The 12,933-nt window shown below is 41.5% G+C and overlaps 1 protein-coding gene across 2 annotated transcripts in view; it reads right to left on the reverse strand.

Annotated features, from left to right (window-relative positions):
- LOC111867894 (protein henna) overlaps nt 1-7,562 on the reverse strand; it is a 35,058-nt gene extending 27,496 nt beyond the window's left edge. The window contains exon 1 of one of the 2 annotated variants that reach the window (XM_023858108.2): nt 7,467-7,562. In XM_023858108.2, the coding sequence (XP_023713876.1) occupies nt 7,467-7,496 (30 nt within the window). In that variant the 5' untranslated portion in view covers nt 7,497-7,562. Of the gene's footprint in view, nt 1-6,307; nt 7,200-7,466 lie in introns of those variants that run through there. The other variant, XM_023858107.2, reaches the window with a different exon arrangement.
- Between the last annotated feature and the right edge of the window lie 5,371 nt (nt 7,563-12,933).

The following is a 12,933-nucleotide window of genomic DNA, read 5'->3' on the forward strand; positions in this document are numbered from 1 at the left end:
GTCACCGCGGGTGGCGGGGTGATGACTTGCCTATTACGCGAGCGCTACGTTACCGCCACGTGCCGCTGGGGAGGTAGGGGTCCTTCGTTGCGCAACATGTCACAATATTATAAAGGATGGATTATACATATTGTTCATGAGAAAAATATCCGAAGTTTTGTAAAATCTCTGTACGGGATCAAACGTTGTTACGGGTGGGAATAAACACAGAATGCACGAAAGTGCCTAATGCCATGCGATAATCACTCCGTATGAAATGAAGAAAGGCAACAACATGATAAAGATCCTATTCTGAATAACATCTAAATATTATCATGGGTTGAACTAATTTCTTTCTCCCCGCGGGCTGTATGGGACACCTGAGACTTGCGAATCCTTTTCTCCGGCATTCTGACCGCAGTGAGCTTCTGTGTGCCAGGAACTGGTAACAGAATACGAAATAAACTCATACAAGTTATACCGCTAATACTGATTAATATCATACATACTTCCTCAGGTTCTGCTAGCGCAGGCGTGTGGCTTCGTAGTACGACTAACTTGCTGCGAATTTCACTTCTGCCGTCTTAGGACGAGGTGTTCATCCTCAATTAATAGAGAGAGGCCACATTTTAATAATTCCTAGCCTGCCTGCATGTGACGCAGCAAATCCCAATTCTGACAGAAGTATATAGCACTGTTTTCAGATCTTCATTTCAATTCCAGACGCCGAAGAATGCAGTCCCAACCTTGGCAGCGATCACAGTACGTGCCAATGTGTCCAGACAATCAGCGCTCGCAAATGAAACATGCAAATGCAACGCCTCAGACTAAGGGCGACGGCACGCCAATGAAACTGGCAACCGCAATGCAACCGCAATTTCCGAGAATTGTTATCAGCCTGAGTTGAACACATGTCACTGAATGGAACAGCGCAAATTGAGGAAACTGCATTGCGCTGCTCCATTCAGTAACACGTGTTCAAGTCAGGCTGATAACAATTCTCTGAAATTGCAGTTGCGTTGCGGTTGCCAGTTTCATTGGCGTGCCCTCGCCCTAATATGTGGCTGGCAGTCCAATTTCGAGCCGGACATCGCTGACATGGCTGTCGGAAAATGATGTTTTGAGGCGGGCAGCGCTGAACGCTGACAGGAAAGATTATGAAACTGACCAGCGTAATCATTGATGTTGGTGTTTGCCGCTATTTAACTATTGGACTGATTTTCGTCATAGAGGTCATGCTACTGGAGATCACCCTGATGTCTTAAATTCTTTTTTTAATTTATCATCTCGGGCTATTATGTCTGTTCAGACATTGAAAGCAACAGAAGTCAGCATGCAGCTGTAAACTTTTAGAGGAAATTGTACATTTAAAGATTCGGTTGAAGGCGTGCCGTTTCGAGAAAGATAAAATATATTAACAGGCCCAACAAAATAAATAATAAAAATTAATGGAAACAAATAATGAACACAAAAAACAACAAAATTTTTGAGAATTAACTGATAATAACTAAAGCTGACAACGGGAAAACGCTAATGATATTAACGCAAGTTGAATATAGACACAAAATAAGGAACTTTATACAGGACAACCATTTTATAATGATTAACAAAAATCCAACCCAGCAATACCAGAAAATCGTAAAGAAACTTTAAAACAATGTAAGACGAAAGGTACGAAGGAATTAATTTGCATATGAAATAATTTAACCCAAAGCCATAGAAAAATACGATTCATAAATAACGCATTTGGACTGCACTTGTATTTTGTTTTGCGTACACATTTCCATTGTCGTTTAAGACCTGGTAAACTAGCAACAGACGTAAACGGCAGTTCATATGTAAATAACTTTGGTTCGGGTCATGACCTTCGACATTGTGCAATTAACCAAAGATATTTTCACATTACAATCGTTTGTGCTTTGCCTAAGTTACCGGAAGTAAGTGGATTGAAGTTGGCGGTTAGGTTCACAGTGTTGTGACGAATTTGTATACAAAAGGTACCTGAGGTTTAGTTATTTTCTAATTTCTTATTTTACTTCGACAATTGCCTGATGAATTGGAAGGACAGAGGAGACGATATGTCCTGGCATATTTATGGTGAGACCAAAGAAGATTTCCGGTTTCATGACCACATCAGTAGTTTAATTTCAGCGAGATAAACCAGTAGTATTCTTCATGTTTTCATTTTAAAATTCCTGTTTGTATATTATCATAAATATATGAAATTTTAAATCCCGTTTAGAGGTTTTCCCTGAACCATTGTACAGAGTTTAGTGGCCGGCTGCTGTTGTGATAAGAGTAACGAGCTCTCGGTTTCCCAAAAGTCAGTAATTTCTTGACCTGCTCTTCGCCTGTTAGTTAAAAAAAGAGACCCTGCACCGCTGAGTTATTTAATTATGGGTCATGAAACAAAGACGATCGAAGAAATCAATATTGTCACTCTTTCTTCCAGTATTAAAGTCAGATTTACTCGAGCGGCATGGTTGCTGGCTACGAGCTTGTCTGCTGGAACTAAATTCCTGCCAGGAATAGGAATGCAGTGAAACTGCTCTAAAAGATCAACCTTTTAGCCCTTCACAGACTGAATATCTTCCAAACAGTACGTACATAACATTTCAGTTCGTACTGCACAGGAAACATATTACGTCTCCGATACAAAGCCCAACCGGTTGATGCTGTTTATTATGAGACCCACACGAAACACACAAATACATTGTATGGTTAGAATGCAGAGTTTTAGTGTGTTGACGCAGGTGGTGGTAACCGCTGGGTCCTCAAAGGTCAAAATACCGTATTTGTGTGGCAAGGACAGCATTTTAGGCTGTTTTAGTGGAACGCAACGCCCCAGTCAGGGACCACTCCTATCCCCGAGCAGTGACCGTGCCTATCTTTACCACATCCTATCCAAGAAGACACTTTAGAAACACTATACACCATGAAGACGACACTCGATGTGTTAACTATTGATTTAGTGCCTTTATTTAACGAGTTACGGGGACAACGGTGAGAATGTAGCTGTAAAACAAGTTTAAAAACTGTAACCAAAATTACATTAGATTCATTTTTAAAGCCAACAGACAGGTAGTATATTGTATGTAGTATACATGTACTTGTCTATGTTTTTGTTTAATTATTAACACTCCACTGAAATGATTTATTGCATCTACTATTCATGTAAAGCAACATTTTTCCCTTTGGCGCTACAGCCACAATTTGGGCCTTCTCCTACCTCCATGAAACTCTCCGTTTCACTTCAGTTTATTAGATCTTAGGCCTTTGGTACGACACCTTGGGCGGATGATCAGCTCATCGCAAAGCCTCTACTTGTACACAGACACAGAAAAACGCACACACACAAACACAAACACTAACCATCCATGCTTTGAGTGGGATTCGAACCCACGATCCCGTCTTCCGAGGGAGCGAAGAAAGTGCATGCCTCAGACCGCTCGGCTACCGTGACCGGCTACTAAAGCAACATTAAGGGCACTATAAATTCATGCAGTGCGGTTTTTACTTAATACACACGTAAAATGTTCGCTATACTCTCCGATACCCCTCTCCCTGTTATTCAGAGACCAATCCTATAAAAGACCATTTACGGGCAGATCAGTCGGTGACCTTCAAGAAGTGTCAACTGTTTCTCTTCCCTGCCAGGTTTGGGACCCACCCAAGCTGTGACGGCCAAACCTACTCCACGGAAACGCGTAATTTTTCGACCCTTTTTGCAATTTTTTGACATTGCGTAAATAAAGGATGTAATGGCGCGAAACTTGACTACTTGGATACAAAAAACTCCGTGGCCTGTAGTCCGCAAGCGAACTATACCGACCGAGCGATCGCCGCTTGTCGGCGAAGTTAGTGCCAACTTTTGCGGATAGAGTTTGTCACGTGGTCAGCGAAACGGATCCCCACGGCCGTTAATCTCGGTTTTCTAGACCGGTGACTACTTGGATGGTAGATCTAATTTCAGAGTTTTATAAAACTCGGCCATTTCATATTGAATATATCAGGTAGGACGCAATGCAGCAAACAAGAGGAGGTTGGTGTAAAGGTAAAACTCATAAGACCAAGACCTCTGCATTTTGCACGGATCCGGTTGTGATCTCGGATATCCTGACTGAGATACTCTTCATGATTTTCTTCGCCTCTCCAAGCGACTGTTGCACCTGCTCTAGCTGGTTCGCTCTCGGATTTCTTGTCTTCTACCCTGAAGATTGAGGCGACACGTTCCTCCGAAACGTCGGTTAACACAATTTCTATACGGCGCCACATCCCAGAAGACGACTTTCTTCATAGTCACCGCCGTGAAAACCTCAAATCTTACGAATGTTGGGTTGTTTTTAAATGAACCACGACCGCCTGTCTATACATCCTTAGCCACCTTCCGTTCATAATTCTACCGTCACATTTGATGGTGTTGGATTGTTAAGTAACCCACAAAACAAAACAACGCAGACAGTGGGATTATTTATATTTCGTAAACTAGCCGAAGAAGTCGAGGTTTATCGTTTCGGAATTCAATTCGCAGACTTTCAAAGGAAAAGGGAACACAAGAGCTGATTTTTGTGGGTTTTAAATAGTTTATTACTCTGTCAGTTGCCTTCACGGCATAAAGAAACGTCTGATAGAACGAGTAGCGGTACAGCATCTCTTCATGGAGCTGGTATTCTTGCAATTCAAAGAATTTGTTAGCGTCTTGGTTTCTTGATATTCCATTAGGCCAGTAGCCCAGTTCTCGCTAAGTGCCCCAATAGTGTCATATATTGATTCAGTTGTGCATAGAAGAGAATCAGGAAAAAATTAGATACATTTAACAGCCAAAGAAGTGTACGAAATATGTCGATATATTTTGTCGTGGTTGTACTGTTTGCTAGTTTAGCACCTGTAGATTTATATGTGTGTGATGAATAAACTTCAAGGTTATTGAGGTACATGGCGTTGCAAACAAAAATCTGTAAAATGTTTACATCAGATTCCTGCACGTCCTTCCACTCCCATCCGTCTCAATTCCTCAGGAAATCTGCTGCACAGTTGTTCCTAAACCCATGCTAGATGGGTCCTTTGCATGGCGTGTCCTCAGATTGCGGATGGAGGGAAGCTAAGAATATATTGAATAAGGAGTCGCGGACAGCCGACAAGGGTCGGGTCTCCTGCTTGGGAGTTTGGCATGGGACTAACAACTCCTTACCCTAAAAAATAAGCTTGTTACGAAAATGTTCAAGAAGTCCCGGACCTGGACCGATTCTGTGAATAAACGACCTAAGCGAAAGAAAATGGATATGAGATTTGTTGCTTGGAATGTTAGAAGACAAAGGCGTAGGTGGTTGAATAATATTAAAATGGATCTTAGAGAGATAGGATGGGGTGGTATGGATTTGATTGATCTGGCTCAAGATAGGGACCAGTGGAGTGCTCTTGTGAACACGGTAATGAACCTTCGGGTTCCATAAAATCCTGAGAAGTTCTTGAGTAGCTGCACAACTGGCGGCTTCTCAAGGAGGGCTCAGTTCCACGAGTGAGTTGTTCCTAAACTTCAAGGCATACATTGTTATACACTAACTGCAGACCGGTCTCTGCTAACCACGAGTGGTGTAGGCACTTATGTCCTTCTGGCTTAACCTCTCGGTGAAATTCCTTTTTACTTTGCATGCCACAGGCCAACGATGAACAATATTCTTTTTTTGCACGAGGGCCAATTTAAAGACTTCAGTACCCAGCGCGAACCGCAAACATTGAAATGTCTATTATTTTAAACTTAATTTTACATTAAACTTTTGTGAGACCAGCATTATTAGTACAGATGAACTGAAAAATAGTAATATAATCTTTCAGGTTTTTCGAACATTTAATTGACAGTGTAATTCGCTCCTTGTAGGTTGATTCTTTTTTGTAGTTTGTTTTACGATGTTCCGTTAACCATTGATTGATAGGATGAATGGAAAATAATGATTTCTAAGGAAGCGGTCGTGGCCTGATCGACGTAATAGACTGACTTTTATCGCGCAGGATTGAGGTAAACCACAAATCCCGTATAGCATGAAAGCCGCAAATTTGCCACATAAACCTAATGGATCCGCCGGTGTGTTATAGTGTCTTTTACAGTATTGTGACGTATAGACCCATTGCTGGGAAGCGACTCGGTAAACACATTCCTGCGGAATCAAACGCGCGCAACAGTAGGACGTTCATTGCTAGGCAACGGATCAATAAATACTCCTTAACAACAGATGCCGTTTTCTGTTTGGTACGTGCAAAGTGATTATAAGGAAGGATCTAGTCTCTCCTGAACAACCTGGTTACAGATGAATTATCAGAGGATACTAACCTTATCTGGCGACGTTTCGCTGTCTCTCCCGAGCATGGTTGTACAGCAGCACACTTAGCGCGTGTGTATCTGACAGAATGTTGCAGGTTTCGTCCCCCGTTACTGCCACCTTCCACTCTCACTGCGCGTCTACTCGTGAATGTCTCTCCAGCGCCAAACAAGGGTACAGCAGTGTATCTCGAGGATCTCGAGGTCAGCTGTAAACTTTTACGAGACAGTGGACGACCGACCAGTCAGCAGACAAAATAACACTTACTCGTATATTCCAATTATGAGTAAACAAAACGGAGTTGCGAAACATGGATCTCACTAAATTGTTTGCTTGCTGTAATAATGCAGATTGTTGTCCAGTCGTGTCTGTTTGCTCTGAACTCTGAGATAATTCCTTGTCATTACGTCTCTGAAACCAGTGGCCTTCCTAGGATTTATTTAAGGGAGAAGGTGACGGGTGGGGCACTTGAAAAATTATTAACTCCATAGCGCCAGTTTTTTGAAAAGTTAATAGTCATTATCCTTGTTGATATGTGAATCCTGAAATCGCGTTACCGTGTTTACACCATATCCGGTTTATGTCTTCAGATCCTATTGCTTTAAGATGCATTTTAATATTATTCTCTCGTTTATTCATATTTCTGTCAAGTTTTTTTTCGTTAAGTTTTTCCGACCAAAATTGCGCACACATTCCTCGTTCTATTCATGTACGATTTCTAGGTATCGAAACAGCTCAGTCAATATAGCGATGGAATACGAACTGGATGACCGAGGTTTGATTCCCGACGAGGGACAGCGTTCAGGCCGGCTCTGGGGCCTACTCAGCCTCCTAACCAATAGGTACCAGGGGCGATTTGCCAGAGGTCAAAGCAGACGGGGTTTGAAGCTAGCCACTCACCTCCATCTAGTACCGAGGTCAAGAATGGTGGAGCTATACCTCCACTCCCCCACGTCTTCATAGTATTGTGCATAATTAAGCACAGGGACTTCACTTTTATACCTTCTTTCCCATGTACGTTTGCACCGCTTTCAGCTCATGCAGTTCTAGAAGAATCGCTGAACTTAAATTTTATTTCGTGTTTTAACTTCGTTTGCTTCTTTAAAACTTCAATACTAAACTTAATTAAAATCCGGTCAGTAGTGCCAGATATGAAAAATACACACGTACAGATGGACTGATATAGCCGTGCCTACACATAAGCTTTCGGTCCTGTGGTTCCCGCAGAGAACATACTGCAAGTTACTTTCATATCTAAATAGGACTACATGCTTGTACAGTACGGATGCATTAGTACGACTAGCTCGTTGCGACCTCAGCCCATGTGTTAGAAGTTTTAAGTCCAGTCGACCTTGTCGGCCATATGCAGACTCTTCGGAGAGACACGCATGGCTCGGTTCGTTTCTGAATCCCAGTCACATTCCGCTAGGATAATACATCCATTTATTGTGAAATGTTGCAACCTCAAAATCGATCATGAAATGGCGGAGAAATAAAGCGATTCATATTGCTTACCGCCGATCTTCGTCACCTAAAAACTCGACTAAAACTTGATATTATTTCTACCATGAAAAAGGAGGCTGGGGGCACGCGGTAGCATAGTGGTTGAGGTGCTATGCTGCAAGCCGGAAGGTCGCGGGTTCAAGTCCCGATGAGATGATTGGATTTTTTTCAGTTGACCTAACCCTTCCAGCCACACTAGGCCCTGGTGTTTACTCAGCCTCTAACAGAAAAGAGTACCAGGAATTAATTAAATAATTTTCTTGGGGGAGTAAAATGTGGCCGGCGCGTAAGGCTGACAACCTTACCGCCATCTTTGGGCCGATTGTCTAGATCAGCCGTGTCAAACAAGCGGACCCCATAGCAACAAAATGCGGCCCCTCAACTTTTAGAGCTAATTGATATTAAAATCAATATTAAAATTTTTGTAGAAATATTTTTTGTAAAGACAATATTCCAACAGACCAGAAGACAAGAAGTCTCACGCAGACATAAATTAGCAGGCTGCAGGAAATTCAATGTTTTGCTATTTCTAACATAATTTCTTGTGTAATCTCTCTTTTTACCTATTGAAAAGCTGTTTGATGCTTGTCAAAAATGGCATTCTCTTGCTTTTTAAAACTGTAAGATATGTGACTTTAGGTAATTATATGGAAATTATTCCTAAATAGTACATAGAATTAAATTTCCTTGTATCAAAATCTAATGTATATTTCTATTTTGAAGTGCGGCCCTGGACTATTATTTATAGGGCTGAGGTGGCCCTCTGTACAAGTTGAGTTTGACATGCCTGGTCTAGATAATGTGGGACCCTCAACGTCTAACAACTCTATGGGCCTTCACGGCCTGGTACAGGGATAGATTTACTTTTTACTTTTTTTTATGAGAAAGGAGGCTGCACCTAGAAGACCACACGGTGTCACATCCCCTTATACGACAGTCTGTACATGACAATGAGTTTATAAATATTTTGGGGGTAAAAATTCTTACTTTTTCGCTCCAGCAATTCTGTAGTTAATCATAAAGGCGTCTTTCTTTTTCTTCAGATACTGCTTTGAAATGTCACATGCACGCACTGGGATCGATAAAGCATGAGACAAAGTTCTTGATTGTTACTTAGTCAGTTAGTTAGTTAGTTATTTAGAGAGGGTGGGTATCCCCATGCACCGCGACCAGTTTGATCTATTGTGCTTCCCTCTATGATATTCTACCAGTCTGTTTACCCTACCGATGAATGGTGCGTACCATCAGTCCCGCCGAGCAAGCGAGTTCGGCCACTTGCTTAGCGGTGTCTATAATGCTTCCCCCATCTATCAGAGGCCTTAGAGACTATTGTTGGGCGGGAAACGTCCTGGAATTTGGCTCAGTGATCCCCTTTGGGGATATGAGGTTCTTTTACATGCCGTAAAGTTACGACACGGGACACACAGCTTAAAGTCCCTCCCGGAGGACTTGTTCCCTGAATTTTTCCGTCCTTAAAAATTCGACGACCTCCGCCGGGTATTTGAACCCGCGTACCACGAGTCATGAGGTGGGAACGTTACCTCTAGACTACGGAGGCCGCTTTTGATTGTTACTTACTTACAGTTGTATTAAATGTCTGACATCAGTTTAATAAAGTTTTTGTTTTTGCATTTTTTCAAAGTCGTCAAGACTAACAACTTTCAAAATTATACGATTCATTATCAGTGCTCACGAAATTAGTGCAACAGACATCGCTGGGTAATTGCTGATAAGTTTTCCAGTACTCGGCGTTGGCTCAGCGGTGCGTAAAAGTACAGGCAGATGTCTATCATCGCATTCTTAAATCTGATTTGCATAACTTCATTACGGAAAATTTTTGTTCGCAGTTGTTATGTGGATGCAATAATTGCCATTTTGTGTCCAAAATCTTTGAAAGTTCTGTATCTGGAATCACACAACAGTCCGAAAGAAAAAGAGACTTGACACATTTCACATACTAGAACTTCTTATTTAACTTCTCTATCAGCCTGTAGATCAGTCAATTAGAACTGAAGGTTATCTAGAGTCTTCGTCATCAAAGGCGAAAGGACAAACCAGTAATTGAATTTCGTCATCTGCTTCCTTGAAATCTACGAATATTTATTTGGTTTGCTAACTACGGATGCTGCTGTACTTACCGCCTGTGGTGTAATTCGCGTGTGTTCTTCGCCAAGTATGAAAATGCGTAGAATTATTCTTTCCATAACGCGTAGCCGTTTCTACACTCCGGTTGTGTCGAACCTTACGTGCTATATAGTTCATGTCGAGTTAATAATTTAACGTTACAATTTGGCCTGGCGATGTTCTTATTTTCAAAATAGCCGCATAAATTAATATTATTGACAAAACTCTCAGACTGACGTCGGAGGACGAAATTAAAACGGTGCGGGTCTGATTGGGCCCGTGATCCGTAGTTTGCCTGCTCCTGCTCTGCAATGGGTCTGCAATGATTACTTATGTACAATAAATGAACAAAGGCCCATGGAGTGTGTAAAATAATAAAGAACATATTAGGGTAATAAAGGGGGCACGCGGTAGTGTAGTTGGTTGAGACACTATGCTACAAGCCGGAAGGTTGCGGGTTCAAGTCCCGATGAGGTCATTGGATCTTTTCAATTGACCTAATACTTCCAGCCGCACTATGGGGTCGACTCACCCTCTAACAGAAATGAGTACCAGGAATTAATTAAATAATTTTCCTGGGGATTAAAGCGCGGCCGGCGCGTAAGGCTGACAACCTTACCGCCATCTTTGAGCCGATTGTCTAGATAATGTGGGCCCCTCAACGTCTCATGGCCTGTTACAGGGATAGCTTTACTTACTTCTATTAGGGCAGTAATGGTGTAGACCTTTTCCGTTTTCATTCTGTTACAGAATAAGGACCTCATGACGACAGTAAAACTGACAAACCGGATATGCTACGCATTATGGGAATGGAAACACCGCATCTCGCTTTACTGGAGGTGTAGTAAATTATAAGACTCCTTAATTGTTACGAATCCCATATAAAAGAGAACAGTAATGAGGAAATTTTGAGCATTTAAAGAATGCAAACTTTTAATCAGTGAAGCCCTAGTCTGTGAGAAATTCACAGCTGCGCAGAGTATTGTTCGAACAAATTGTTTCGTGACACGGGGAAGTATATTCAACACAAGAAACCTTTTATGCAGATGTGTCAAATTATCGCTGTAAACGGAAAATGCACATAGACACAATATATTTGGAAACGTACATGACGATTCTATTTAACGAGAACCCTGTGTTATGTTTCGCCAAAATGTCTCTAGCCGTCTCGTACGTGACGTTATTAACATTAAAATGTATACAAAAGTATGCAGCCTACACAACAATATTCTGTATTTGAAACAAAGTAGACACTACCTTATCAATATTTTTTTTTTCATTGACGCGTCAATGTTGATACAATAGTGTCGACTTTGTTTTAAATACAGAATATTGTTGTGTAGGCTGCATACTTTCTATACATTTTATGTACCTTGTTTATAACACACAAAAGGATGCATACTTATTAAGGTAATTAACATTACTTAACATTGGGTTCACGTTTAAAAAATCAGAACCCAACGTTAGGAATATTTCGTCAGAGTGTCCTGTATTGTTTGACATTCGTAACATTGGGTTGTCACTTGCAAAAATCACCATGTGCGCGTAGTATTGAGGTCCTGTTGTAAAACATTGCGTCCGGTACCAAAAGCGTCGTTGACTATTCCAGAAAAACAAGTAAATGTCGAATCGATGTAACAGACGATGGTTATGATCACTGAACTGAGAGGAGCGTGGATGAACGTTGTCGTGGATCAATTTAAGGCGTTGTCCCGTGATTTGCCTGCGAGACTGAGGGATAGACGGCATACCGGCAGAGATTCAAACCGAGTACCTCCAAAATACAAGTCATACGAAGCCTTACCGCTTTCATTGCTTGTGATTTTAATTACAAGACGTAAATACCTTAATTAAACGGGAAACTGAAACTGTTAAATGTTCATGTCCCTTGGCATCCTGTTATAACCAGGGTTCTCTGCGCCGGAAAGTTCATTGATGCAGACGGATAGACACGGTGGCGCTATAGGGCGATTTGCGTTTCATGCAAGACCGAAGACTGTTCGTGCACTGGCTACATTATTGACATCCCCCCCCTCCCCACAATAATAGACGCGCTTATTTGAGCGTGATGCCCCTCATTTATCATAGAAAGACTTAGAATCCCTTCCTGATTGGTGCTTCACGTATAACTTCTAAGGCTGGAGTCACGTTTTCTCTCTCTCTCTATCTATCTATCTCTGTCTGGGGGTACGTATTATCTTACCATATTCAAAGATAAAAATTACAGTGAAAGAGAGCCCTTGACTTCTGTTGTAAATTTGTAATATATTGATGTAGAAATTAACAAAATTTAAAGTCACCATTTGACGAACATTCAGGCGCCACGAAAACACGGCTATTTATCGACTGTTTCAAGAAGAGTAGAATAATGCCGTGGTAGCTAATACTACTAGGAAATATATATAAAAGGACATAATCTGCTGTACCTAGCCTGGACTGACAGAGGCCGTGTATATATTGTACATTTAAATAAGAAATAAGTGTGTATTGTAAATATGTGTACATACAGACAGTGGACTTAGTAATACAGACTGACTAACAAATGACAGACCCGACCTCTCGTCAAAGAGGGCGCTACACATAGACAAGACAGTAACTTTCATTCAAAAGAAATATATGGTCCTGGGGCTCGACACCAAGACAGACAGACTGACTGACCGTCAGTTGCAACGTGACTCTGACTCTGACTCTCACTCTCACTCTGAGTAGAATAAGAATACGCATTCTTACCGGGTCACCGGCACCGCGGCTAGCAGTCACTGTTTACATTTCCTGAAGATTTAAGACTTCTGCACGTAATGCTTTCAGCAAAGAACGATTTTATGGGTCTATCATGTCTGATTATCCATATATTTCTACTTGACGGATTTGAATGAAAATTTGTGTGCGAGATTTAGAGGTGGAAATACGGCAGGTCAAGGATGTTAGTTGCCCGGTCTCATAGTTGAGAAGGGACACATCAGTCACGTTCAAAGAAAGCCCATAAATAAAACATTAATCAATGAATATT

The sequence above is a fragment of the Cryptotermes secundus genome, unplaced genomic scaffold, assembly GCF_002891405.2.
Source record: "Cryptotermes secundus unplaced genomic scaffold, Csec_1.0 scaffold111, whole genome shotgun sequence".
Taxonomy (NCBI): Eukaryota; Metazoa; Arthropoda; class Insecta; order Blattodea; family Kalotermitidae; genus Cryptotermes; species Cryptotermes secundus.